We start from the raw sequence: 27,724 nt of genomic DNA on the forward strand, positions 1-27,724 counted from the left end.
ATAGTCCGAACCTAGCTGTGGTAGACTCCTCTTATCCTAATGATTTTTCCCTTTATCGCCACAATTCACAAAACTGTATCAAAGAATATTCAAGTAAATTAATTTAAATAAATTAAATTCCCCTTCCATCACAATACTGATCTTTTCTCATACCTCCCCCTGTAAACCACTCCATATAATGTATAAATAAAAATATTTTTAATTCGGAGGCAGTAAATTAAAGTAAATACATTTAATTGATCTAAATATTATGTTGCTGAAATGTGAATCGCAATCGGTGGGCTCTGCAATCTAGCAAATTGTGTGCATAGTAAGCAACCCATTACTTACTTGCAAATAGCAAATTGAAAATATCAGATTTAGTTTAATTTGGAATTCATTTGGAAATAACAGAATTAGCTCCATAACTGCTTACCATGCCAATAATTGGTCGTCGAAACTATGCAGTGAACATAAAGTGGAGGTCGATATTCAAAGTTCCATATTTTGGTACAACACCACCCCTTCTATCCCTCGTAAAGGAACCAGAGCCTTATTAAGCATGACAAAGTCTTGAAGTCTACTAGGCACTGTACCCATATGTGCAAAAAGGGGGGATTTTTTTGAGTTGAGACAGCCTTGGAGTTAATGATTAGAGAAGGCAAAAGCGAAACAAATGAAGAGGTTTAGTTTTGCCATGCACAGCATTAAGCTCACACCCCTGCTTTTGTCATTTGGTCATGGTTGAATCCAAGACGTGTAAAAAAATTATAAAAAAGGTTCTGCCTAAGCAGAGGTGCTGGAACAGTTTTATAGTGAGCTCCTGACCACCGACACCCGAATACTAAATGTATATGTGATCTCAAAAATCAAAGTGTCAGAGAAAGATTTGGCGCGTTAAATGAGCCAACTCATTCGTTGGGGGTAGTGGAGGTCCAGTGGTGCATTTTAGAGAAGACACTACTAGTATATGGTTAAAATATTGTAAGGTATTGTCATTTTTAAAGAACAGATTCTCCATCGAAATGTTGTGTATCCTCGTCACAAGTGATAAACACTGGATAGAAAACTCAGGACTCCATCCCAAATGTGACGGGGGATTACTCCGTCCCAAATGTGACAGATATCCCATCCACCATATTACAAGTTCCATAGGATATCATGGAACTTGTAATACGGCAGGCGGGAGATCCGTCACATGTGGGACGGAGTAAAACCCTCCGCCAAGGTCATAATCTGGCCCTCACTTTTAAATATGAAAGAATGAGGACCTAATTGCTTTTCACAATTTAGAAGGTCCATTTTAAAGACGCTTCTTGGCCAAGAGTTGTTTGATTTATTTAACATAAATTGACAATGTGTTATTAGCCTTTCCCTTCCAGGTACGCAGGTTCTCTCCCAATCTCCACCTGTGGGTTTTAGTGCACCGCATCATAAACACCCCCTCGCCAGGTGGCAATCCCATAAAATGAGGTGACTGTGCCTCAGTCCAGTAGCTGGGGATTTCTGGGGCTGATAAAGGACTCTCTCCATCTCACTGCACCAGGTCACTGCAAGTCACCTGTATACCAGGCCCTCCTAGCCCAGAGGACAGGGTCAGGTACCTGTGTGTGAGGGCACCCTTGCATGAGCAGAGGTGCCCCCACGAACTCCAGCTCCATTTTTCTGGACTTTGTGAGCGCGGGGATGCCATTTTACGCGTGTACTGGACATAGGTCAGTACCTATGTCCAGCTCCATAATGGTAACTCCGAACCTGGGCATGTTTGGTATCAAACATGTTGGAATCATACCCCAATACTGTTGCCAGTATTGGTTGTATGATTCCATACATTCTGGGAGCTCCTTAGAGGCCCCCCATCATTGCTCCTACCAGCTTTCTGGGGCTTTCTGGGCAGCCCACGCTGCTGCCACCCCCCAGACAGGTTTCTGCCCTCCTGCTGCTTGACCAGCTCAAGCTCATGAAGGCAGAACAAAGGATTTCCTCTGGGACGGGGGGTAACACCCTCTCCCTTTGGAAATAGGTGTTACTTGGCTTGGGAGGGCTAGCCTCCCCAAGCCACTGGTATGCTCTGAAGGGCACATTTGTGCCCTCCTTGCATAAACCAGTCTGCACCGGTTCAGGGACCTCCAGACCCAGCTCTCACGTGAAACTGGACAATGGAAAGGGGAGTAACCACTTCCCTGTCCATCACCACCCAAGGGGTGGTGCCCAGGGCTCCTCCAGAGGGTCACTGGATTCTGTTATCTTGAATCCAAGGTGGGCAGAGGCCTCTGGCAGCAACCTGGGAGTGGCTAGGTCAGGCAGGTGACATCACACCCCCTCCTGATAGGTCGTAGGCAGGCACCAGCTGTAACGATGACCCGCCAAGTGGATCTACTTTCCCCAATACAGGTGGTGGTGCTGAGTAGTTCACTTGGTCCCCTTTACCAGCTGTCTGACATTGGAGGTGATGAGTCTTTGCCTCTCCTTGCAGGTCAGTACCCCTATGCACCGCAACTCTTGCAGCTACCAAGGCTTGTTGGCGTTTCTTCCAAGGGATCTTCAGGCTCCGTGTAGCCCCGGCCTCCAGCACTCTTCCCTTCAACACGTGGTCTCCTGCTTGCTGCTCCAGCAACGTGGGACTCCTTTCCAGGTGTGCTGAGTGGGCCTCACTGCGATTCCTGTGCCTGCTGCCTGTGAGTTGCCTGTGGGGGCTGCATCCACGACTTCTTACTCTCTTGACTGCTGGGGGATGCCTGACACTCCCCTTCTTGGGTTAAGTCCCCTCGGACCTTCCTGGTCCCCGGCAGCTCTGCAAATCTTCTTCTACGACTTTTGCCTTTGCCAGGGCTTGTTGGTAGTTCTTCCACACCACTGACGGACTGCAACTCTTCTTCCGACGTGGGACATCGACTGCATCACTCCTGGAACTGTTCTTGTGCTCCTGTGCTGCATAGCCAACTCCTGGTCTTCACTGTCGACCTGGTCCTGCATCTCCAGAAGTGTGGGTAGTGGCTCCTGCCCCAATCGGACACTCCAACTGGAACTGGACTTAGTCCCCTTCATTTGCAGGTCCTCTTCCGTTAGGATCCATCTTCTGTTTCTTGCAGTGTTGCTTGAGTCTTGTACAGTCCTTTTCCAAAGTTTCTCTGTGGGTTTTTGAAAAATCAGGTACTTACCTCTTCTCTCCTGATCACTGGAGGTCACTCTGGTACTTACCTTTTGGGGTCCCTAGTTCCTACAGCTCCCCTCTACAGATTCCACTTACCTGGGTAGAGGTCCCGCATTCGCATTCCATTTTTTTAGTATACAGTTTGGGCTCCCCCTAGGATCACTATTGTCTATTGCTATTGCACTGTTTTCTATTGCTTTCTATGTGCTTTCCTGACAACTAAGGTGTATATAATAGTATATTTACTCACCTGATAACAGAGTATTGCCCATATAGTATTTTGGTATTTGTGTCACTAAAATAAAGTACCTTTATGTTTGCACAACTGAGTGCTTTCTTTCATGTGTGTAAGTGCTGTGTGACTACAGTGGTATTGCATGAGCTTTGCATGTCTCATAGATAAGCCTTGGCTGCTCATCCACAGCTACCTCTAGAAAGCCTGGCTTCTAGACACTGCCTACTCTTCACTAATAGGGGATACCCGGACCTGGTATAAGGTGATAATACCGTAGGTACTCAGCACACACCAGGCTAGCTTCCTACAGGGAGCATTTTTATTTTGGTGCCTGTGCCTATTTCTGTTCTAGTACAACCCTGCACTGAAGCACCAATTTTGATATGGGAATAGTAGTAGGGGAGCACTGACATGGGGCACAAACACGGGGCACAAACACTAATGTTAGGACACTGTCACTAGGTAGTTTCATTCAGAAACTGACACAGGAACGCAAAGACGCATGGATACTGACAATAAGATACTGGCACTCACTAGGACACAATCGCTGAAGGGTGGCATGACACCGGGACACTGACACACACAGGGACACTGACTAGGGGATGTGACACTACTGTACTGCCTTTCGGATAGTGACAGTGGGTGCTGATACAAAGACACTCACAGGAAGGCACTGTCATGGACACTACCACCATGACATCGTGATGCTGACACGGCAACAGAGACACTGGGAATTTGATTTAGGTCTCAAAGATTGATAACTAGGGCATTGACACATCAGCACCAGCAATCATATGGCTACATAGACACAAGGGCAATGACACTGGGGCACTGTCACTGGGACACAGATGTTGTGACATTGACACAAGAGCACCATGACATGGTGATACTGTGATGCTGCCTGGGTACCCACACTGGGTACAATGGGATGAGAGGAAACTGATAAGAGACCATGAAACCATTGGGACATTGATTCTGAGATGTTAACACTGGCACAAGGACCATGACATAGAAGGAATGACATGGGGACAGTGGCTCTAGGTTACAGGTAAAGAGGGAAGTCGGGACACTGCCAGGAGGAACAAACGGAGGGACACTGACACGTGTGTGCTGAAACTGAGAGGGGACACTGCTCCAGGAACAGTAACAAGTCAACAAACATGTCCTGAGACACAGAGACAAGAGCACCAGCACTGGGCACTGACAGAGGGATGCTGCAGTCCATAGATGAAGACACAGGCATGAGGGTACCAGCTTGGAGGCACCGACACTGGACTGCTGGCACTACTGCACCTATACTGACGCGCAATATCTGCCGGGAAGACGCAGACACTGGGGCACCAACATTTGCAAATGAATACAGCTAGGGCCATATGTACAAACACTTTTTCCCATAGACACAGAATAGGGAAAAACCTTTGCTACATCTGGCCCCTAGAGAGGGGCACTGACAAACAAATATAGGAACCGTGACACTGACAGAAGCATTGATGTGGACACATGGTAAGGTGATATTGATGCTTAACTAGAACACTAGCGCTGCCATTACTTACAGAAGGTCACTGACATTGAACATGGGCACATCGAGACACTGATGCATAGAAACAAAGGGCTTTATTTAGAGTTTGGCAGGAATTATAACCTCTACCAACCACAGTGGCACAATCCAAATGATGCCCCCAATGCAAAATGTGATGAGGACCCCCAGAGTCTCAGTTATCTCCAAGATATTCAGTGGCCTCAGGCTGAATGGGGGGACGAAGGAGGTGCCCTGAAACATTTTACCTGGCGGTGAAGGACATACAAAAAGAACACCAGACCTTCCACTCTATATAGGGAGGGCAGTCTAATGCTCCCTTGGGCCGTTGGAGTAAGTTTTCTTACCACTGGGCCAGAGGGGGCCACATAATTGAAAAACAGACAATCTGCCCACCTCAAAGTAGAACAGATAGACCAAGGGATTGGCAGACAGGGTACTTGGCCATGTTTGTGGCACAGTACCCAAACTCCAAGGGCATGAATTTAGAGTCTTAAGGACAGGGCACTCCATTGTAAATGTGACAGAGTACCGTCCCCAAAGCTTTGGTCTGCCCACCTCATTTAGGGCCAGATGTAGCAAAGGGTTTTTCCCATACTGTGTCAATGGGAAAATGTGTTCGTACATATGGCCCTTAGAGCCAGGAAGGCCTTAAGTATTCCATTGATGAAACCCCTGCTGGCTTCTTCAACGGGATACTTCGTCTGGCAGCCCCATGAAGTAGGGGCCATGCAAGAAAGGACATTACACTGTCCGCACTATTTAGGGTGGACGCTGTAATGTCTTTATTTTTTTGTCCAGTACCGTCAGGATAAACCTGGTGATGATCGACAGAGAAAACACAATAATGATTCTCAGCCCTGGGAGCAAACTCCCAGGATCTGTAGGGCATTAGTTTTTTGATTTTCAGAAACAAACTCCATCTTTGGGAGTTTGTTTCTGAAATACAAAAAATGTAAAAAAAAAAAGAGTGTTGGCCGGCCACCAAAAAAGACAGTGACCATCCACCAAACCCCTAGTATCTTGAAAGGAACCAATGTGATGGGGGCTCCTTGCAATGTACAGAGACTGTGTATTCTTCTTTATGATCAGAGCGTATAAGCCGACAACCTAACAAGAACAATTACCCCACAAATTCCAAGAAAGATCAAGGAAGGTATTCATCTCTTTTTCTGATATCTCTTCGTCCGATTTGAGTGCTTAAACGGACAGCACCCCATTAATAATGGGCAATGAATGTCCAAATAACTACGGAAAGCTTGTTCAACTACAATAATTTTGTAAACAGAGACCTGTTAAGTAGAAGTCGCAGATGATCCGTTTTCACCAGAAAATGTTGACAGGCAGTGGAGACTCCCTAAAAGAGATTCTGATTTTCAACTCATCTAAACATTTGCTGACTCTTTAAAAAATATCTGTGTTACATAAGGAACTGGTGTTATTTCTAGTCATAAAATGATGATAGCAAAATGAAACTTGAGGTACAACAATCTCTTAAAAAGATCAGACTATGTATATGTTTCCCAGAAAATGCTTGTGAAATCTTCATAAACACCATGGGACTTAGCAACCCTTTCAGTTTCACCCCTTCAGCTGTCACCATGCCAGCAGAAGTACACACTTAGAGAATGAAATGTCTTCCAGCTGTTCCTCAGGAAAAACAATAAGTCATGAGAGTACTGGGCCCCAAAGACGTGATTCTAAACAGGATGGCTGGTAAAGTCGAAGACATCCTGGGGAAAAATAAGCCTGGAGTGCACGTCAGAATATCAAGTTTTAAATATCATCCTACGAAATTATTTCACCAAAATGATATCCCCAACCAATACATTACCAAGGTAAATTTGTGAATATAACTTTTCTATTCCTAACTCCACAGCTACATACTTTAAAGATTTACATATTGTTAAGGTACAAATCTGTAAAGTTAAGTATAGGAAAACTGTACTTACCTATATAATAAACACTTACCTTGTCGATATTTTGGTTGTCAGCATTTTTGATATGATAGTTTGGTAGCCTGATATTTAAAGCTCGATATTCTGGTACCATACCGACGGCCAGTGTAAGCCTGAAGGCCAAAGACAATTGAACAACAACACCCACTGTTGCCGCGCAGATTGGCATCCCAGACAGGCATCCCACAAAATCACTACTTGCACAATTTAAGGACTTGACTTTAGAAGTCTATGACATGATTTTCTTAACACAAAATATCCTGGTCCCTTTACCCTCTTCCAAGAATGTATAAAAGTCTCTAAAATTCCACCCAAGGAGATGTATGATCTCAGGCTCTGGGACGTTCCGGGAGCTGTGATCCCAAGTATGAAGACTTTTTTTCCTAAAGATGTTTGTACCACACACAAAATCCTATGTGAAAGATTCTACACATTTTGCAGATTGTTACAACATATGCATTGAACTCCACCAAATATCTGCTGGCTCAGTTTGATGCGGAAATGACATGTACTCCCATGCTCCAGGATCAAACCTTGGAAGTTCTTGAACTGTTTTTGAATAGTCATTCTAAATCTCAGAGAAGTTCTACACGATTAATAATTAAGTCGACTGATCTATCCCTCTCAAAAATTGCATTTAAAAAAAATAATCATTCACTCTACAGATTAAGGTCAAAGCAACAGCTCTTTTTCAAGAATCTTGCTATTCCTCATAAGTGTTGCACTGAAGACCTCTGGGTATGTTTTGATGCAAACTCATTTAAAAGTCATCTACGGAACTGGTTTCATTAAATCAACCCCTTTTTGTATTTGGGATGGACCTAATTCACAATGCCATGATTTAAAGTTCACGCTAAATTTTAACAGTCACAATCTTGCCTTCTTACATTTACTGAAAATAGTTGACTGGTTTGTTTACGAAAGTGACTGACCACACTAATCATCGATGACTTTGGGCAGGCCCATTTAAACACTTGTTGCGCATAAGCAGGAACTGCTCCAAAAAGAAAAATATTTCAAGAATTCTGTAACCATCTGCTCTACATTTATATTGACGTATATAGAGTGTGGCACATATCCAGATCAGTACTTGGAGAAAGGGCATAGGATGTGAGAATTGTACAATTCAGCAATTTATTGGGATTGAAGATTAATTGGAATAAGTCCTTGGTCTTCCCTCTGAAAGATGCTGCCACAGTTTGCCCGCTTGAGTTTCCACTACAGCAGAGTACTGTTCGCTGTCTCGGGATTAAAGTGCATAGAGGACATCCGTAATAACAATGGAGTGGTGCTCGCTGAACACTCTGACAGTGTCGCCAAACAGGTGAAACTCCGGCTGATGGTGACTGGTATGATCACCTTAATGAAAATGGTGGTATTACCGAAACACCGGTACCTCTTCCTGAACATACCAATTGCCCTCACTGAAACCATTTTTTATAACCTCAATCAACTAATGGTTCAACTAGCCTGAGCGGGCTCACAACCCCGTACTGCTTGGACTTTGCTTGTCCTCCCTTATGAACAAGGCTGCCTGGTGGCCCCAGACTTTGAGCGCCACTATTTTATCTCACAGATCCAATGTGCGTGCAGTTGGTTACACATCTATCCGATGACACCACATGTGCTCTCACAAAATGTGCTGCAAAGCTATTTGAGTAGACTTGCAGGAAGTATAACTGAGTGGATCGAGTTAGGAATACTGAATATGCTTGCCTCCTGCTACGCCATAAAAATGGAGGTAGGGTGTATATTCCCCAGCTATGAGATTGGATTGATGCGCCTGGTTTCCAATTCACCAGGAGAGAGGTGCTCATGCACAGCATGAAAGAATGCATGTAGCCATACTCGGAGACCTCTATGACTACAGTGTGTTATGTGATCTAGATAATATACACTTCACTTCAGAGATAACAGTACATTATATTTTTCTATATTATAAAATTTGCAATGTATTCAAGGCAACGTTTCCAGAACTCCCAACCGAACCTGGACCCTACCATTGCTAACAGATGGGATATGTAGTCCTAGCCCATTGCATACAATTTCCTGCCTATGTGCGCTATCGTGGAGCTCTGCATCCACGGTTCCCGCAAAGACATGGATGCAGTGGAGGCTAAATTAGACAGGAAAATAACATACGAGTTATGGAGATATTGCTGATCAGATATTAAAAAAGTGTCCTTACATGACAGACACAGACTGACTCAACTGCATGTTTATACACAGTTTTTAGTATATTCCTGTACAATTATATAAAATAGGCCTGAGAGAGGATACTGAGTGCCTGTGCTGCCGTAGTCGCGACACAGGGTTTTTATTCCTGGCGTGGATGTGCTCTGCAAATCCACGCAAATCTTTGCATTTTGGTTGAGTGCATGTGCACTTGCACCTAGCAAGTAGTTTGCTTCACTATCAGTGCTGGTGAGCCAATCTTCGCTTTCATTTCTATTTTTGTTTCATGGTTTTATATATTAACTTTTGCGGTGGGTCATTTTTCACCATGTTTGGAGAAATATACAAGCCACCTTTTGTGTTGGTGGCAAATTCACTTTTAATAACTTTTAATGGTAAATTCCTTTAAAATTTTAAAAAAGTCTGAGTCTTGCAAAGGCCAGACTTATTAGCTTTGTCAATGATTGGTTTAGAGTGTGTTCTGTTTTCAGAGGTTTTGACAAACTGAAAATGATCTCCATGACTGATCTTAATGAATACATGCTTCCAGTGTCTCTGGAGTTATGCACCAGTGCAGAACCAAATTATGTAGAAAGTTTTACAAATTTACGGTTCTATAAAAGGCACATTATGCAACATAATGTGGCATAATCTGTAGAAGTATTGTTTCATTATTACATGATTATTAGCAGTTTAACGCCTGAATACAGCAATTAGAACTAAAAGATGAGAGGTAAACATTTGCAAAGGGCCCGCCAATGTGCGGAACAACCTGTTGTGCTGTTTGTTGAGTATCTTTTGATCCGTTTGAGCTACAAACTTTTTGTGTGAAATGTGCAAACTATGCAGCAGATGGTGCATTATATCTCAAATGCCGCAAATGCATAATTTTGTGGAAAATGCTGCAGCTTCGCCATTTCAGCCATCTTGAATAGACATCTGGTGCAATAGAAGGCTCTTAAACACATGTTTAGTTCAGAAAGTGGCCTCTCTGCAACAATATGAAGTGGTTACCTTATCTTCTGGTGTCTGGACTTCCCTCCTTTCCTCCACTGGAGACCCCTGCTTCCGCTTCTTCTGCAGAGGGAAAGAAAGCAAAGCTGTTAGAGGTGGCTCCAACCACACGCATATATGTGTTAGGGGATAACCTCATGAAATATACTTTGTACTTTAAAGGCATGTATGGCCTAATGACACCATGTCTTCTGTGTCATGAGGTGAAATTTCTCATCATTCGACCACCATGCAGTCTAAGATGTGCTCCTTCCACGGTTGGATCCAGGGGATGAACGCCTAGCTCACTATCCTTTAGGAGAGCCTGACCACTGCCGGCACAGAAGATGGGCTCCGTTGGTGGTGCTCTATACCTGACTACAGGGTGTTGGCTAGCAATTTCTGTAGAAGACCATGTAGATGCATGTTTGTAGTAACACAAGGAAAGAGTACTGATGTCACAGGAACCGGTTCTGCCACAAAGTAAATTCAGACCATAGCTGATATGTGAATCTATCTATTGTTTTCTTTAAAAAGTGAACACAGGCCTGGGCCTGCATGAATAAGTACTTGCTTATTTGGCACTTAGTAAGTATGCGTTCAATATATTTAACAACCCCTCTTACGGTGGTACGATAAAAAGAATAACTTTTTTATTTATCTCTTCAAACTATACTTTCCTGAGCTCTGCAAGTATCAGGCATTACTATGAGCCATTTTAGTACACAGTTTAAAGATCTCAACTAAATTGTTGTCGCTGAGATTGTAATGTCCCTGCACCATAGCTTACCTCACTGAGCCATTTGTGTCAACATTAATAGCCATATTTTAATGATTACATACAGAAGGCCTCTTCGCCAAAGGTTTGGACGCAAGATGTGGTTTGGTTAATAGCCATTTGTAATTCAGATTGTAAACTCTGTCAATATGCGGAGACCATAATAAGGATTTTTGTCATACTAGAAAGGATTACAGTCCACTCTTTTAGATTGTCAAACTGGCCAATTTTTATTCATGATAGAGGAGGATAGATTCAGTAAGTCAGTCTGAAATCACAGAGACATACACTTTCATAGCTAGAGGGCTGACAGAAGGATTATTATACATATATATATATATATATATATATATATATATATATATATATATATATATATATATTAATTAGCTTATTTTCGGCTATCTATAAACCTTGAAAAAGTAACCAAGGCCCTCATTACAAGATCGGCGGTTGTTGGGCCGGACCGCCATGCAAAAACTCGCCACCACGGTCACAGCAGCATTACGACTCATAAAGCGAAAACCGCCATAAAACAGCCCGAAATTCGACACCACCAGGTCCCCAGGCTGAACAAGGATGTGAGAGAGGCAGTCCCACCACCAGCACCGCCACGACTCCGCCCACCATATTACGATGCACTTTTGTACACAACGGTCCCTGCATGACGGTGAACCCTTGACGGTTCACACCGCCTGTACCGTCCAATAGGATCGCGTTGCTGCAATGGGGGACTGGGGCCCATGATGATTGTCACCGGCGGTGACAGTCAGGTATGCTGCTGCCGTCACAGCCAACCTCTCCCCCTTCCCAGACGACCCCCTCGACGTGGGCTGCAGTGTGGCCCAGTCAGGTAGGTGGGTCGACTGTAATGGGGAGGTGCCTGCCGTGCATGTGTGTGAGGTTTGCGTGTGTGTGCATGTGTGCGTACGGGTATGTGAAAGTGTCAGGTGTGTGTATGTGCGTCAGGAATGTTTATTCCTGTCGTCGGGTGCGTTACTGCCAGGGTTTTCATGGCAGGGCGGTAAGCACCTTTGAAATACGGCTGGCGTTGTGGGGCATTCCGCTAGCCTGGAGGAGGCCCCCGCTAGCCACGGAGGTCTGCCCGCACTGGCGGGCCTGGCAGAGGTGTGGCTGTAGTCTGTCAGCCACACTGCCGTGCTCCTAATGCGGCAGTCTGCACCACCGGGCCCACAGCATTGGGACCGCCACTTCCACCACGGGAATCCACGGATTGCCGTGGTCATAATGAGGGACTAACATGTGTCGACTGAAGTCACGTGCTTTATTGGACAATGAAAGTCTCTTAAAGGACGCTCACGAAAATCTGTTAAACACTGAAGTGTGAACTTTGAAGAACTTTGTTTTTATATAGGCGAGAAGCCCATTTGCTCAATGAATCAAGATTGCTAATGAAATAAATATTGGGCGTACTACATCTTGGTTGTGTTGAGTGTGTAAACGGCAACAGTATTTTACTTTAAATTGTTGGTGCCTCACTCCATGTTCTTTGTTTTTAAACATAAAAATTAGATCAGAGAGGTAACTGACCCACTGTAGAGCAACCAGTGCTGGACATTTCAAACTCCTCTATAAGCTCAAGTCCATCAATCGGATGAAAAAGAGGTGAATTTACAGTAGCCCAACAGCAAAACACAGTAACTCAATTCAGCTGCAATCCCACTTCCAACAGCCAACCCCTTCAGATGCACAAATTCTCTTCAGAACCCCACAAACCACATTCCACAATGGAGTTAGCCAAATACACTTTTCAACTCAGTAGGTAAGTCAAGTTCCACCCCTTCTATGAAAAAAAATCTACAAACAGACAGAAAGCCACTGAAAAACTTGGACAAATGACCAACTCAAATTCTTTTTCGCAATTCTTACTGCATGCAAGATCACCTTCCAACAACGACTTAAGATCTTGACATCACCAACTACACCTCCCCACTGCCTTCCTCCAAGACGAAACCACACTCCTCACTGAACATTGTACACCAGCCATCACTCCATCCATAGCACATCACAACCCCTCTGTGTTACTATGACGCAGACTGGCACAAGAAGCCGGGCCACCACATGGCAGCATTCCCACTGTCTCTTAAGAAAGTGAGGGCAGGTCACTGTTGCCCGGTCCCTAACACCATCTCAGCTACCTTCAACACATATAAAACAATGACTCATGGAAAGTTCAGTAAAGACTTTGAGACAGAAACATAAGGACCCAGTCGTAGAATTTTAGGAATCATGTAACTTTTTTTTCTGAAGTCAAAAATACGTCCTTGCTTACAATGTGTCGGTATCTGGGTGAGGTGCCAATTAGAACCGCTATGCCTTGTGGTTTAAAATTTTGGGAGTAAAAGTGTTTTGTGTCTGCAATCATATGGAAGGTAAAAGGTACTACATAAATGCAGTTATTTGGTTAGTGACAGATGCACAGTGTACTCACCCCAGAAGAGTCAGATAAGGAGCCTGATGTGTAGGATCTTTCTCGCTGCACCGGGGTCCTGCAAACAAAAGACAAACAATGGTTCAGATGCCCAAGGCCCCTGGTTGAGAAAGTTCTGCTTATGAGGGAATATCAAAGAAAAATGCAGTGGTATTCTGGGGACAAGTACACACAAGAGGGAGTTGAGTGTTGATTTGACGAGAGACTCTTAGGTTGATTGGATTCACTCTTATGCACATAAGTGACTAGAAATGTTCTAGTTTGTAGTGATTGACCTGCAGGTGGCTCAGAGTAGACCAGTTATAAAACGCCTGTCCAGACACATAATGATTGCTGCGATGACTGTCCTTGGGCATTTAGGTCTAGTCCTATCTTGGGTTACATGATCACTAACACCTTAGCAGATGTATGGGCCCCGGCTCTGGGATACGGTTGTAATATGTGATACCTCACCCCTGATGCCCACTCAAGTGAATGAACGCAAGCAATGTGACCTTCCTAAGGGGATCTGGTGGACACTGATCTACAGTTGTCTTATGTCATACCTGCCAGTTGATGCTCTTTCAGGTGATTGAGCGAAGACACTGAGACCTATCTCAAGGGGTTTGGCGGACCCTGGAAAGCAGTCATGTTATGCTGTGGCTGATCCTGGAAGTCTATCATGCACTGAGATCTACCTTAGGGAGTCTGGCAAACTCAGGGCCACAGTTGTGTTATGTTGTAGCTGACCCTTGAAGTCCTCTTAGGTGAATGAGTGCAAGCACCTAGAACTGCCTCAGGGGGACTTGTGAACTTGGAACCACAGTTGTGTTATGTTGGGGCTGACCTTGGATGTCATCTCATGTGAATGAGCACAGGCACTGAGATCTATCTCAGGGAGTTTGGCAGACTCTGGGCCACAGTCGTTTTATGTTGCAGCTGATCCTTGAAGTTCTCACACATGAATGAGCACAAGCACTGAAACCTGTCTCAGGGGGTCTTGTGGAATCTGAACCACAATCACTTTATGCGGTAGCTGACCTTGGGTGTCCTCTCAGGTGAATGAGCAAAAGCACTAAGACCTGTTTCAGGGGGGTCTTGTGGACTCTGAACCACAGCCATGTTATGTTGTAGCTGACCCTGGATTTCCTCTCATCTGAATGAGCACTGGCACTGAGATCCATCTCAGGGAATTTGGCAGACTCTGGGCCACAGTCATGTTATGTTATAGCTCACCCTTGAAGTCCTCTCAGGTGAATCAGCTCAAGCACTGAGACCTGTCTCAGGGGGTCTTGTGGACTCTGAACCACAGTTGCACTATGTGGTACCTGGCCCTGGATTTCATCTCATGTTGCTGAGCCTGTGGTCTTGGGTCCAGTCTTTCTTTGTGTTACATGTCTGATACTCTCCTCCTAGGCACAGAAGCAGGCAGTGACAGCTAGCTATGTAATCTGATCCATGTAATGTGGTACCACCAACACCTGGACACGTGAAGCTGAAACACTGATGCTTTCTCTGGTAGCATAGTACCTTCAGAAAGACTGGGATTCCTTCTTCATTCATGGTCTCTTTCCTTGTTTCCTTCGTGGTTCATGGGCAATCTCTATTCACGGTGTGGAGCATCCACTAACATTTTGGCTATTTCCTACATTCTTTTTCCACTGACTGATGATGTTAGTGCTAGCATCTCCTTGGTTTCTTCTTCTCCTCCTCCTCTCACATGCTGGAGAGAGAGACTACCCCTGAAATGTAACTTTGCACGGCACTAGTCACCTTTGGTTTCCCACACTAGAACCCCTGTATAATACTGGGCTGATCTTTCACTGGTTGGATCTTGATTCCAGCGATGCAACCAGGATCTAGACTTGTGATGATTATACAAAGCTGTAAAAAAAAAAAAAATAATGCCCTTTTGAATTGTTGGTGCGGTCACTGATGTCTAGTCTTGTATGAAGTAGGGATAGCCTCAAGTCAGGCGTTCTTTTGAGAAGGGTGGTGTGTCCATGTTTGTAGGAGACCAAAACCAAATTCTAAAATGTTCTTAACCATAATGCCTTCTCAATTTATTCAGACACGAAACAGGCTCCATGGTCTGTTCAGGGCAAACCGAGCCATACTATGCGTATCTTTTGTGCTAGACGAGTGATAACTCCCAACATCAATCACTGACCCATGACACCTGCTAGAAATTGAATCTCTGGTTGGCATTCAGTTTGCACTCTGTCCAAGCAGGGACCCTCACTCTAGTCCGGGCAAGGGAGATACACACTTAAGATAACCCCTGCTTACCCCCTTGATAGCTTGAGGCTTATCTCAAAGACACTGTGTAAAGTATTTATAACACAGTAATACTGTGAAAATATTACAAAATGGACACCACACCAGTTTAGAAAAATAGGCAATATTTATCTAAATCAAACAAGACCACAATGACAAAAATCCAAAATACAGAAGTAAATGTATGAATTTTTAAAATAATATATTCTTACTCCATAGAAAACAACAGAAACATTGTTGTTGCACAAAGAACCTGGTTTGAGTAAAAAATTAAAGCCGCACGGGTGAGCGCGTGTTGACAAAGTCAGCGATGTGTTGTTTTCTCACTCGCAAGTGAGGCCGTGCGTCGTTTTCCAGACGGGGCACCTTAGGTCTGCACAGTTTCACGTTGATTTTGACACCCAGTGATGATGCGAGCAAAGTCCGGCCGACGGTGATTGAAAAACCGTGCTGCAAAGGGTTTGCATCATTTGCAGCAGCCGCAAGCAGGTGTTGCGTCATTTCTCCAGCTGCGATGCAGGTGATGCATCGATTTCCCAACCACAAGGCGGGTGGTGCGTCGTTTTTACAGCCGTGTTGCAAGTGGTGCGTAAAAATGTTCCCTGCGCGGCTTCCTGTGCATGGATTTCAATCCTTGTTCTACCAGCTTCAACATTCAAGGACCCAGAGACTGGATAGCGCACCACTTGGCAGGTTAGGAGTCTCAGCAGAAAGTCCAGGTGCTGGCAGAGGAAGTCTTTGATGGCCCTGAGACTTCAAAACAGGAGGCAAGCTCAGTACAAGCGCTTGGAGACACTTCACAAGCAGGAATATACCACAAAGTCCAGTCTTTGTCCTCCTTCAGGCAGAATAAGCAACTGCAGGCCAACCCAGCAAAGCACAGTCACAGGCAAATGGGCAGTCCTCCTACTCCAGCTCTTCAGCTCTTCTCCTTGGCAGAGGTTTCTCTTGGGGTCAGAAGTAACCTGAAATTCTGGGCTTTTGTGTCCACTAATTGTAACCCTTTCGTAGACAAACTTCAAAGGAAAGTCTCTGTTGTTCACAAGATCCTGCCTTGCCCAGGCATGGCTCCAGACACACACCAGAGGGTTGGAGACTGCAATGTGTGAGGAAAGGCACAGCCCATTCAGGTGTAAGTGACCACTCCTCCCTCCATTCTAGCCCAGATGGCCCAACAGGATAGGCAGGCTACACCACAGCTCCCTTTGTGTCTCTGTCTAGTGGAGATTCACAAACACCCCAACTGTCAGTCTGACCTAGACAGGGAATACACAAGCAGGCAGAGTCGGAGAATGGTTTAAGCAAGAAAATGCCCACTTTTTAAAAGTACCATTTTCAAACTGACAATTTCAAAAACAAATTTACAAAAATATGTATTTTTTAATTGTGAGTTCAGGGACCCCAAACTCCCTATCTCTATCTGCTCCCAATGGGAAACTGCACTCAGGAGTTATTTAAAAGCATCCCCCATGTATGAGATAGAAAGGCTTTACAACAGTGAAAAACAAATTTGGTAGTATTTCACTGTCAGGACATGTAAAACACATCAGTACAAGTCCTACCTTTAACATACACTGTGTCCTGCTCATGGGGCTATCTAGGGCCTACCTTAGGGGTGCCTTACATATACTAAAAAGGAAGGTGTGTGCTGCCAGGTTGATCTTGCAGGTCAAAACTGCACACACAGACACTGCATTGGCAGGTCTGACCCAGGTTTACAGGGCTACTCATGTGGGTGGCACAATCAGTGCTGCAGGCCCACTAGTAGAGTTTGATTTACAGGCCCTGAGCACCTCTAGTGCACTTTACTAGGGACTTACTAGTAAATCAAATATGCTAATCATGGAAAAGCCAATTACACATGCAATTTACACAGGGCGCATTTGCACTTTAGCACTGGCCAGCAGTGGTAATGTGCCTAGAGTACCAAAAACAGCAAAAACAAAGTCCAGAACACAGTCAAAACATAGGAAGCATAGACAAAAAAGACAGGGGAGACCACGCAAAAGATGCCAGGTCTAACAACACCCTTCTGAAAGGTTCCTAGCCTTGGTATATGCTACTTCACCCAAAGACCCCAATCAGGTTTTGTAAGACTCTGAGGCCTATTTGTTTACTCTAATATGTTAACTTTGCCATAGGCCCATCTCAGGGGTATGGAATCGGGTGAGGCCCTATTTTGATATATGTTACCTCTTCTGTAGCCCACCTAAGGGGTCAAGATTTGGCGAGGCTTCGTCTTGGTATAGGTTACCTCCTACACATGCCTTTCTCAGGGAACTGATCTCAGGGGAGGAGTAGACTCTGCATATCCTACCAAAGGCTCATCCTAGAAGCCTGGATTCAGGTGACGCCTAGCCTTGGTGTACGTTACCACTTTATTAGGCCCATCCCACAATTCTGGACTCTGGTGAGTGGTGTATGCTACCATAGGCCCTTTCAGGTGTTTGGACCCATATGAGACGTAGGCTCTGTGTAAGCTACCTCACCATTAGGCCCATTTCTGGGGTCTCAGGTGAGGACTATCCTCTGTATATTCAACGATAATTCAGGGTTCTGGACACAGGTGAGGCGTAGCCTCGGTCTATGCTACCACAGACCCCTCCCAGGAGTTTGGACTCAGGTGAGACCTAGTCTCAATGTATACTACCACAACACCCTCAGGAGTCTGGACTCAGGTGAGGCCTAGTTGCAATGTTTACTACCACAGACCCCTCTCAGGAGTCTGGCTCAGGTGAGGCCTAGTTGCAATGTTTACTACCACAGACCCCTCACAGGAGTCTGGACTCAGGTGAGGCCTAGCCTCGGTGGATGCTACCACAGACCCCTCTCAGGAGTCTGGACTCAGGTGAGGCCTAGCCTCGGTGGATGCTACCATCGGCCCCCCTCCGGGGTCTGGAACCACGTGAGGCCCAGTCTCAGTGTATGCTACCATAAGCCCCTCTCAGGAGCCTGGACGCAGGTGAGGCCTAGGGTCTTTGTATGTCACCTCTTCATTAGGCACATCTCAGGGGTCTGGACTCAGGTGAAGCTTAATCCTGGAGTATGCGATCTCGTCCATAGGCCCTTCTCAGGCTCTGAGCCGAGACTCTGCCATCGCTCGGTCGTGACATGCGAATTGTAACACTTCAAAGGTCTGGGCCTAGGCTCTGAGGCCTAGCCGTGCGGTTCTCCTCTTCCACACAATGCTCTTGCATAGACCTTGAACCCAGGATGTGGCTGAGGGTGTGAGGAGGACACGCCCCACTTGTCTCTCTCGCACACACGCCTGTGCAGCTGGGATGTGGTTTATAAATAGAGCCGGTTCCTGTTACTGACACTTTCCTGCTCACTTCCTTTCTACCTTCTTGGCAGATGCAGTGAAACATCAAAAACACGCTGAGGACAGCGAAAGAGGCAGATGCGTCAGCCTCCAGGAACACAAAGCCATTTAAACTGGGTTACTTTAAAAAGTGTGCAAGCTGCAAGGGCGCGGATCTGAGCCACTTACAATAATGAAGTTTATATTGCATTGACAAAGTGATGCACGGCCTCAGTGTTGTTGCTATGGTGTACAAAACACTCGTACATCCACACGGCATCTACGACCTAAGTTAATGCTCCAGAAAATACATCCCATATAGGGAATCTAACAGGTCTGGACTGAGGTGCTTTATCAGAGCTGTTTATAGGTGTGTGTGGGTCTCGTGCTGGAGTAGAAAGGGACGCTGCAGGTCAGGACTGAGGTGCATCAGCAGAGCTGTGGGCGGGGCTCGCTGCTGGAGTAGAAAGGGACGCTGCGGATCAGGACTGAGGTGCACTGGCAGAGCTGTGGGTGGGTCTTGGGGCTGGAGTAGAAAGGGACGCTGCGGATCAGGACTGAGGTGCATTGACAGAGCTGTGGGTGGGTCTCAGTGTTGGAGTAGAAAGGGACGCTACGGATCAGGACTGAGGTGCATTGACAGAGCTGTGGGTTGGTCTTGGGGCTGGAGTAGAAGGGACGCTGCGGATCAGGACTGAGGTGCATTGACAGAGCTGTGTGTGGGTCTCGGTGCTGGAGTAGAAAGGGACGCTGCAGTTCAGGACTGAGGTGCACTGGCAGAGCTGTGGGTGGGTCTCGGTGCTGGAGTAGAAAAGGACGCTGCGGTTCAGGACTGAGGTGCACTGACGGAGCTGTGTGTGGGTCTCGGTGCTGGAGTAGAAAGGGACATTGCGGATCAGGACTGAGGTGCATCAGCAGAGCTGTGCGTGGGTCTCAGTGCTGGAGTAGAAAGGGACATTGCGGATCAGGACTGAGGTGCATCAGCAGAGCTGTGCGTGGGTCTCAGTGCTGGAGCAGAAAGGGACGCTGTGGGTCAGGACTGAGGTGCATCAGCAGAGCCCTGTGTGGGTCTCGGTGCTGGAGTAGAAAGGGATGCTGCGGGTCAGGACTGAGGTGCACTGACAGAGCTGTGTGTGGGTCTCGGTGCTGGAGTAGAAAGGGACATTGCGGATCAGGACTGAGGTGCATCAGCAGAGCTGTGCGTGGGTCTCGGGCTGGAGTAGAAAGGGATGCTGCGGGTCAGGACTAAGGTGCATCAGCAGAGCTGTGTGTGGGTCTCGGTGCTGGAGTAGAAAGGGACATTGCGGATCAGGACTGAGGTGCATCAGCAGAGCTGTGCGTGGGTCTCAGTGCTGGAGTAGAAAGGGACGCTGTAGGTCAGGAGTGAGGTGCACTGACATAGCTGTGCGTGGGTCTCGGTGCTGGAGTAGAAAGGGACGCTGCGGGTCAGGACTGAGGTGCACTGGCAGAGCTGTGTGTGGGTCTCGGTGCTGGAGTAGAAAGGGACGCTGTGGGTAAGGACTGAGGTGCATCAGCAGAGCCGTGTGTGGGTCTCGGTGCTGGAATAGAAAGGGATGCTGCGGGTCAGTGCTGAGGTGCACTGATAGAGCTGTGTGCGGGGCTCGGTGCTGGAATGGAAAGGGACGCTGCGGGTCAGGAGTGAGGTGCATCAGCAGAGCTGTATGTGTGTCTCGGTGCTGGAGTAGAAAGGGACCCTGTGGGTCAGTGCTGAGGTGCTCCGGCAGAGCCGTGTGTGGGTCTCGGTGCTGGAGTAGAAAGGGACGCTGTGGGTAAGGACTGAGTTGCATCAGCAGAGCCGTGTGTGGGTCTCGGGGCTGGAGTAGACAGGGACGCTGCGGGTCAGGACTGAGGTGCACTGGCAGAGCTGTGTGCGGGGCTCGCTGCTGGAGTACTAAGGGACGCTGTGGGTAAGGACTGAGGTGCATCAGCAGAGCCGTTTGTGGGTCTCGGTGCTGGAGTAGAAAGGGACGCTGCGGGTCAGGACTGAGGTGCATCAGCAGAGCTGTGTGTGGGTCTCGGTGCTGGAGTAGAAAGGGGCGCTGCGGGACAGGACTGAGGTGCTGCGGCAGAGCAGTGTGTGGGTCTTGGTGCTGGAGTAGAAAGGGACGTTGCAGGTCAGGACTGAGGTGCACTGACAGAGCTGTGGGTGGGTCTCAGTGCTGGAGTAGAAAGGGATTCTGTGGGTCAGGAATGAGGTGCACTGACGGAGCTGCATGTGGGTCTCAGTGCTGGAGAAGAAACGGACGCTGCAGGTCAGGACTGAGGTGCATTGACAGAGCTGTGTGTGGGTCTCAATGCTGGATTAGAAAGGGACGCTTGCGGGTCAGGACTGAGGTGCATCAGCAGAGCTGTGCGTGGGTCTCGGGCTGGAGTAGAAAGGGACGCTGCAGGTCAGGACTGAGGTGCACTGACAGAGCTGTGTGAGGGTCTCGGTGCTGGAGTAGAAAGGGACACGGCGGGTCAGGACTGAGGTGCACTGACGGAGCTGTGTGTGGGTCTCGGTGCTGGAGTAGAAAGGGACACGGCGGGTCAGGACTGAGGTGCATTGACAGAGCAGTGTGTGGGTCTCAGTGCTGGAATAGAAAGGAACGCTGTGGGTCAGGACCGAGGGGCTTCGGCAGAGCTGTGTGTGGGTCTCGGTGATGGAATAGAAAGGAACGCTGTGGGTCAGGACCGAGGGGCTTCGGCAGAGCTGTGTGTGGGTCTCGGTGCTGGAGTAGAAAGGGATGCTGCAGGTCAGGACCAAGCTGCATTGACAGAGCTGTGGGTGGGTCTCGGGGCTGGAGTAGAAAGGGATTCTGTGGGTCAGGAATGAGGTGCACTGACGGAGCTGCATGTGGGTCTCAGTGCTGGAGAAGAAACGGACGCTGCAGGTCAGGACTGAGGTGCATTGACAGAGCTGTGTGTGGGTCTCGATGCTGGAGTAGAAAGGGACGCTTGCGGGTCAGGACTGAGGTGCATCAGCAGAGCTGTGCGTGGGTCTCGGGCTGGAGTAGAAAGGGACACTGCGGGTCAGGACTGAGGTGCACTGACAGAGCTGTGTGTGGGTCTCGGTGCTGGAGTAGAAAGGGACACGCGGGTCAGGACTGTGGTGCATTGACAGAGCTGTGTGTGGGTCTCGGTGCTGGAATAGAAAGGAACGCTGTGGGTCAGGACTGAGGTGCATTGGCAGAGCCGTGCATGGGTCTCGATGCTAGAGTAGAAAGGGATGCTGCGGGTCAGGACCGAGGGGCTTCGGCAGAGCTGTGTGTGGGTCTCAGTGCTGGAGTAGAAAGGGACGCTGCAGGTCAGGATCAAGGTGCATTGACAGAGCTGTGTGCGGGTCTCGATACTGCAGGAGAAAGGGACGTAGCAGGTCAAGACTGAGGTGCATCAGCAGAGCTGTGTGTGGGTCTCGGGCTGTAGTAGAAAGGGACGCTGCGGGTCAGGACTGAGGTGCACTGACAGAGCTGTGTGTGGGTCTCGGTGCTGGAGTAGAAAGGGATCCTGCGGGTCAGGACTGAGGTGCACTGACATAGCTGTGTGTGAGTCTCAGTGCTGGAGTAGGAAGGGACGCTGAGGGTCAGGACTGAGGTGCATCAGCAGAGCTGTGCGTGGGTCTCGGGCTGGAGTAGAAAGGGACGCTGCAGGTCAGGACTGAGGTGCACTGACGGAGCTGTGTGTGGGTCTCGGTGCTGGAGTAGAAAGGGATGCTGAGGGTCAGGACTGAGGTGCATCAGCAGAGCTGTGCGTGGGTCTCGGGCTGGAGTAGAAAGGGACGCTGCAGGTCAGGACTGAGGTGCACTGGCAGAGCTGTGTGTGGGTCTCGGTGCTGGAGTAGAAAGGGATGCTGCGGGTCAGGACTGAGGTGCATCAGCAGAGCTGTGCGTGGGTCTCGGGCTGGAGTAGAAAGGGACGCTGCGGGTCAGGACTGAGGTGCACTGACGGAGCTGTGTGTGGGTCTCGGTGCCGGAATAGAAAGGGACGCTGTAGGTCAGGACTGAGGTGCATCAGCAGAGCTGTGCGTGGGTCTCGGGCTGGAGTAGAAAGGGATGCTGCGGGTCAGGACTGAGGTGCATCAGCAGAGCTGTGTGTGGGTCTCAGTGCTGGAGTAGAAAGGGACGCTGCAGGTCAGGATCAAGGTGCATTGACAGAGCTGTGTGCGGGTCTCGATACTGCAGGAGAAAGGGACGTAGCAGGTCAAGACTGAGGTGCATCAGCAGAGCTGTGTGTGGGTCTCGGGCTGGAGTAGAAAGGGACGCTGCGGGTCAGGACTGAGGTGCACTGACAGAGCTGTGTGTGGGTCTCGGTGCTGGAGTAGAAAGGGATCCTGCGGGTCAGGACTGAGGTGCACTGACATAGCTGTGTGTGAGTCTCAGTGCTGGAGTAGGAAGGGACGCTGAGGGTCAGGACTGAGGTGCATCAGCAGAGCTGTGCGTGGGTCTCGGGCTGGAGTAGAAAGGGACGCTGCAGGTCAGGACTGAGGTGCACTGACGGAGCTGTGTGTGGGTCTCGGTGCTGGAGTAGAAAGGGATGCTGAGGGTCAGGACTGAGGTGCATCAGCAGAGCTCTGCGTGGGTCTCGGGCTGGAGTAGAAAGGGACGCTGCAGGTCAGGACTGAGGTGCACTGACGGAGCTGTGTGTGGGTCTCGGTGCTGGAGTAGAAAGGGACGCTGCAGGTCAGGACTGAGGTGCATCAGCAGAGCTGTGCGTGGGTCTCGGGCTGGAGTAGAAAGGGATGCTGCGGGTCAGGACTGAGGTGCATCAGCAGAGCTGTGTGTGGGTCTCGGTGCTGGAGTAGAAAGGGATGCTGCGGGTCAGGACTGAGGTGCATCAGCAGAGCTGTGTGTGGGTCTCTGGGCTGGAGTAGAAAGGGACGCTGCGGGTCAGGACTGAGGTGCACTGGCAGAGCGGTGTGGGTCTTGGGGCTGGAGTAGAAAGGGACGCTGCGGGTCAGGACTGAGGTGCATCAGCAGAGCTGTGTGTGGGTCTCGGTGCTGGAGTAGAAAGGGATGCTGCGGGTCAGGACTGAGGTGCATCAGCAGAGCTGTGCGTGGGTCTCGGGCTGGAGTAGAAAGGGACGCTGCGTGTCAGGACTGAGGTGCACTGACGGAGCTGTGTGTGGGTCTCGGTGCTGGAGTAGAAAGGGACGCTGCAGGTCAGTACTGAGGTGCACTGGCAGAGCTGGTTGTGGGTCTCGGTGCTGGAGTAGAAAGGGACGCTGCGGGTCAGACTGAGGTGCATCAGCAGAGCTGTGCGTGGGTCTCAGTGCTGGAGTAGAAAGGGACGCTGCAGGTCAGGAGTGAGGTGCATCAGCAGAGCTGTGCGTGGGTCTCAGTGCTGGAGTAGAAAGGGACGCTGCAGGTCAGTACTGAGGTGCACTGGCAGAGCTGGTTGTGGGTCTCGGTGCTGGAGTAGAAAGGGACCCTGCAGGTCAGGCCTGGGGTGCATTGACAGAGCTGTGTGTGGGTCTCGGTGCTGGAGTAGAAAGTGACGCTGCGGGTCAGGACTGAGGTGCATCAGCAGAGCTGTGCGTGGGTCTCAGTGCTGGAGTAGAAAGGGACGCTGCGGGTCAGTACTGAGGTGCATCAGCAGAGCCGTGTGTGGGTCTCGGTGCTGGAGTAGAAAGGGACGCTGCAGGTCAGTACTGAGGTGCATTGACAGAGCTGTGTGTGGGTCTCGGTGCTGGAGTAGAAAGGGATGCTGCGGGTCAGGACTGAGGTGCACTTGCAGAGCTGTGTGTGGGTCTCGGTGCTGGAGTAGAAAGGGATACTGCGGGTCAGGACTGAGGTGCTTCGGCAGAGCCGTGTGTGGGTCTCTGTGCTGGAGTAGAAAGGGATGCTGCGGGTCAGGACTGAGGTGCACTGGCAGAGCTGTGTGTGGGTCTCGGTGCTGGAGTAGAAAGGGACGTTGCGGGTCAGGACTGAGGTGCACTGGCAGAGCTGTGTGTGGGTCTCGGTGCTGGAGTAGAAAGGGATGCTGCGGGTCAGGACTGAGGTGCACTGGCAGAGCTGTGTGTGGGTCTCGGTGCTGGAGTAGAAAGGGACGCTGCAGGTCAGTACTGAGGTGCACTGGCAGAGCTGTGTGTGGGTCTCGGGCTGGAGTAGAAAGGGATGCTGCGGGTCAGGCCTGGGGTGCACCAAGAGAGCAGCATCCAGGGTTGAAGAGAACAAGTCCACGTTACTGAGTAGAAGCCGAAGGTAGAGGTGCTCGGACTCCAGGCTTCACATAAGCGACAGGAGGGGAGGTAAGTGTATGTGCATGTGTGCACACGTATTTGTATTGTGGGTAGTATCGCTCCATCTCACATGCAAATAATGATGTGTCTTTCTACAGGTTTGCATCCTCATACCGCAAGCTACTGCAAAGGTTTACTCTATGAGCCATATATACGAAAGTTTTTACCGGTCTCAAACAGTCCGATTTGCAGAATAGGACAGTGTGCAATTGCAAAAAAACATTTTGGGATGTACTAAGGCCCTTTTTGCGATTCAGTAACCTATTAATAGGGTCTGCGATTCGGTATTAGCCAGGGGCGTGTTAAGGGTGTCCCTTTCCAATAGCGACTCACAGTGGGATGTAAGAATGTTTTGCTACCGAAATGTGTTAAAAAAAACCTTTGCAGGTAAGCAGTAATTTCAAATTGGTGGTAACCCATTTGCAAATGGGAAGGGATCCCCAAGGGCCCCCTTCCCCTTTGTGAATGTGGATGAAAACATTTTTTAAGAGCAGGCGTCGGTCAACAGACCACTGCTTACTCTTAGGAAAAATACAAATAAAACTTTTTGGTTTTCTTTTTGAAACACATCCCGTTTTCCTTTAAGGAAAACGGGCTGCATTAAAAAATTGCTTTACTTAAAAAGTAATCACAGACATGGTGGTCTTCTGGCCCCAGCAGGTTACCATCCATGTGATATTTGGTCATCCTCGATGGGTCACAAATTGCAACTAACCTCATGAATATTAATTAAGTATATCCATTTGCAACCCACTGGGAATGCCTGAAAGTGCTTGGAACACTTTAGTACATCACTGTTTGCGACTCGCAAAAATGTGCAATTAGTTACATCGCAAACACATTTTTTCATTCATGTGGCCCTTTGTTCCTAACACCTTGCATGAACATTTTGAGCTTGACTGAAAGTATGATTGATGCCTCTCATTTTTCTTTTGAAGGGCCCTCTCCTTACTTTGCATCCTTTGCATAACTCCTTTCTCTAAGAATGTTCTCCTTGACAGCAGAAGGCTAATTCCAACAGCTACTGGGTTAACCACTAACTGTGGGTTCCAGAGAAGTGTGCTACTTGCCATATCGTACTTCTGTGCCTCGTCAGGGGTAGTAAGCACTACATAAATGCGGCTTTCTGTACCAGAACAACAGGGGCCACACCTGTGAGTTTCAGTGCACAAGCAGATGTGTAGTTCAGTATGGGGATAGCAGCGGAGTCAGACAGAGGTGCACAGCACTCATTGCTTAATTTGTGAAAGTGTAGCATGGACCCAAAGTTCCTCAGTACTTAAAAATGTTAGGGTTGCCGAACACCAACATTTCCTAACGCCTCTTTCTTTCACCACCCGACACTTCCTGTCTCTTTATTTCACTCCTGCAGGGTGATTTTGTAACTATGCTTTCTGTCTCTTCTGACTTTGTCACTAGTTTCATATTTTTCTTTTCTTTCTTGTTATGTTCAAAAAGAAAAATTATTATCTCAGGGGTGTCCTAGCGCTAGGTGTGTGTATAACACCTCGACTGGAAGATAAGGCTGCATATTTGCTGAAAAAAAAGGCTTCAAGGCTTTTCTGAAGGTAAGATGGTCAGAAGAGACCTCAGAGCTAAAGGAAGAAGATTCCATTGTTTAGCAACCAGAAGAAACAAGCATTGGAAAAGCAAATAACTCTGGAGTTAATGTGCTAACAACATATGGAGCACTGGAACATTAGCTCAAGGCACATAGTAGGAGGCCAGCAGCAGAGCGAGAGGGATAAAGTAGTAAAGTAGTCCCTCGTGCATTTCAATTTGAATGAGGCATAAGGATACACTCAAAAAGCCAAGAGATATTATGCCCTACTCAGGTGAGGAAATATGTGATTGACAAAGTCTCAAGCCAATGTCTGAGAGAGGCTGATTGAAGAAAGCCAATGATTGAAAGGGGGAACCCAAAGCTAACTTTAAGGATATTGCTAGCAATACGTCTGTTTGCCAGCTGCATCGTCACAATCCAGACCTGTTGTGTAGTTTGCCGGCCTAAAAAACAGCCACCTAAACTTGATCTTTCATAGTACAGAGTGCAAAGCAAAGTTCCTCTGGGAGAGCACAAGTATCTATGCGGCTTGTAAGGCTTTACTTTGCCAGTATATAAAGGTGGTCATTCTAACCCTGGCGGTAAAAACCGCCAGGGCGAATGACCGCGGTAGCACCGCCAACAGGCTGGCGGTGCACCGCTGGGCATTCTGACCGCGGCGGTTCAGGCGCGGCCAGAAACGGAAAGTCGGCGGTCTCCCGCCGACTTTCCGCTGCCCTTGAGAATCCTCCATGGCGGCGGAGTGCGCTCCGCCGCCATGGGTATTCTGACACCCCCTATCGCCATCCTGTTCCTGGCGGGTCTCCCGCCAGGAACAGGATGGCGGTAGGGGGTGCCGCGGGGCCCCTGGGGGCCCCTGCAGTGCCCATGCCAATGGCATGGGCACTGCAGGGGCCCCCTGTAAGAGGGCCCCACCTTGTATTTCAGTGTCTGCTTTGCAGACACTGAAATACGCGACGGGTGCCACTGCACCCGTCGCACCTTCCCACTCCGCCGGCTCAATCCTGAGCCGGCGTCCTTGTGGGAAGGCTGTTTCCCACTGGGCTGGCGGGCGGCCTTTTGGCGGTCGCCCGCCAGCCCAGTGGGAAACCCAGAATGACCGCC

The 27,724-nt window shown here is 48.3% G+C and overlaps 1 protein-coding gene across 1 annotated transcript in view; it reads right to left on the minus strand.

Moving 5' to 3' along the window:
* LOC138260967 (rho guanine nucleotide exchange factor 3-like) overlaps nt 1–27,724 on the minus strand; it is a 197,999-nt gene that overhangs the window by 159,994 nt on the left and 10,281 nt on the right. The window contains exons 2-3 of the mRNA XM_069209525.1: nt 13,262–13,319; nt 10,053–10,115 (exon numbers count right to left, since the gene is read on the minus strand). Of these exons, the coding sequence (XP_069065626.1) occupies nt 10,053–10,115; nt 13,262–13,319 (121 nt within the window). The remainder of the gene's footprint in view (nt 1–10,052; nt 10,116–13,261; nt 13,320–27,724) is intronic.

The sequence above is a fragment of the Pleurodeles waltl genome, chromosome 10 (genome assembly GCF_031143425.1).
Source record: "Pleurodeles waltl isolate 20211129_DDA chromosome 10, aPleWal1.hap1.20221129, whole genome shotgun sequence".
In the NCBI taxonomy this organism is placed as follows: domain Eukaryota; kingdom Metazoa; phylum Chordata; class Amphibia; order Caudata; family Salamandridae; genus Pleurodeles; species Pleurodeles waltl.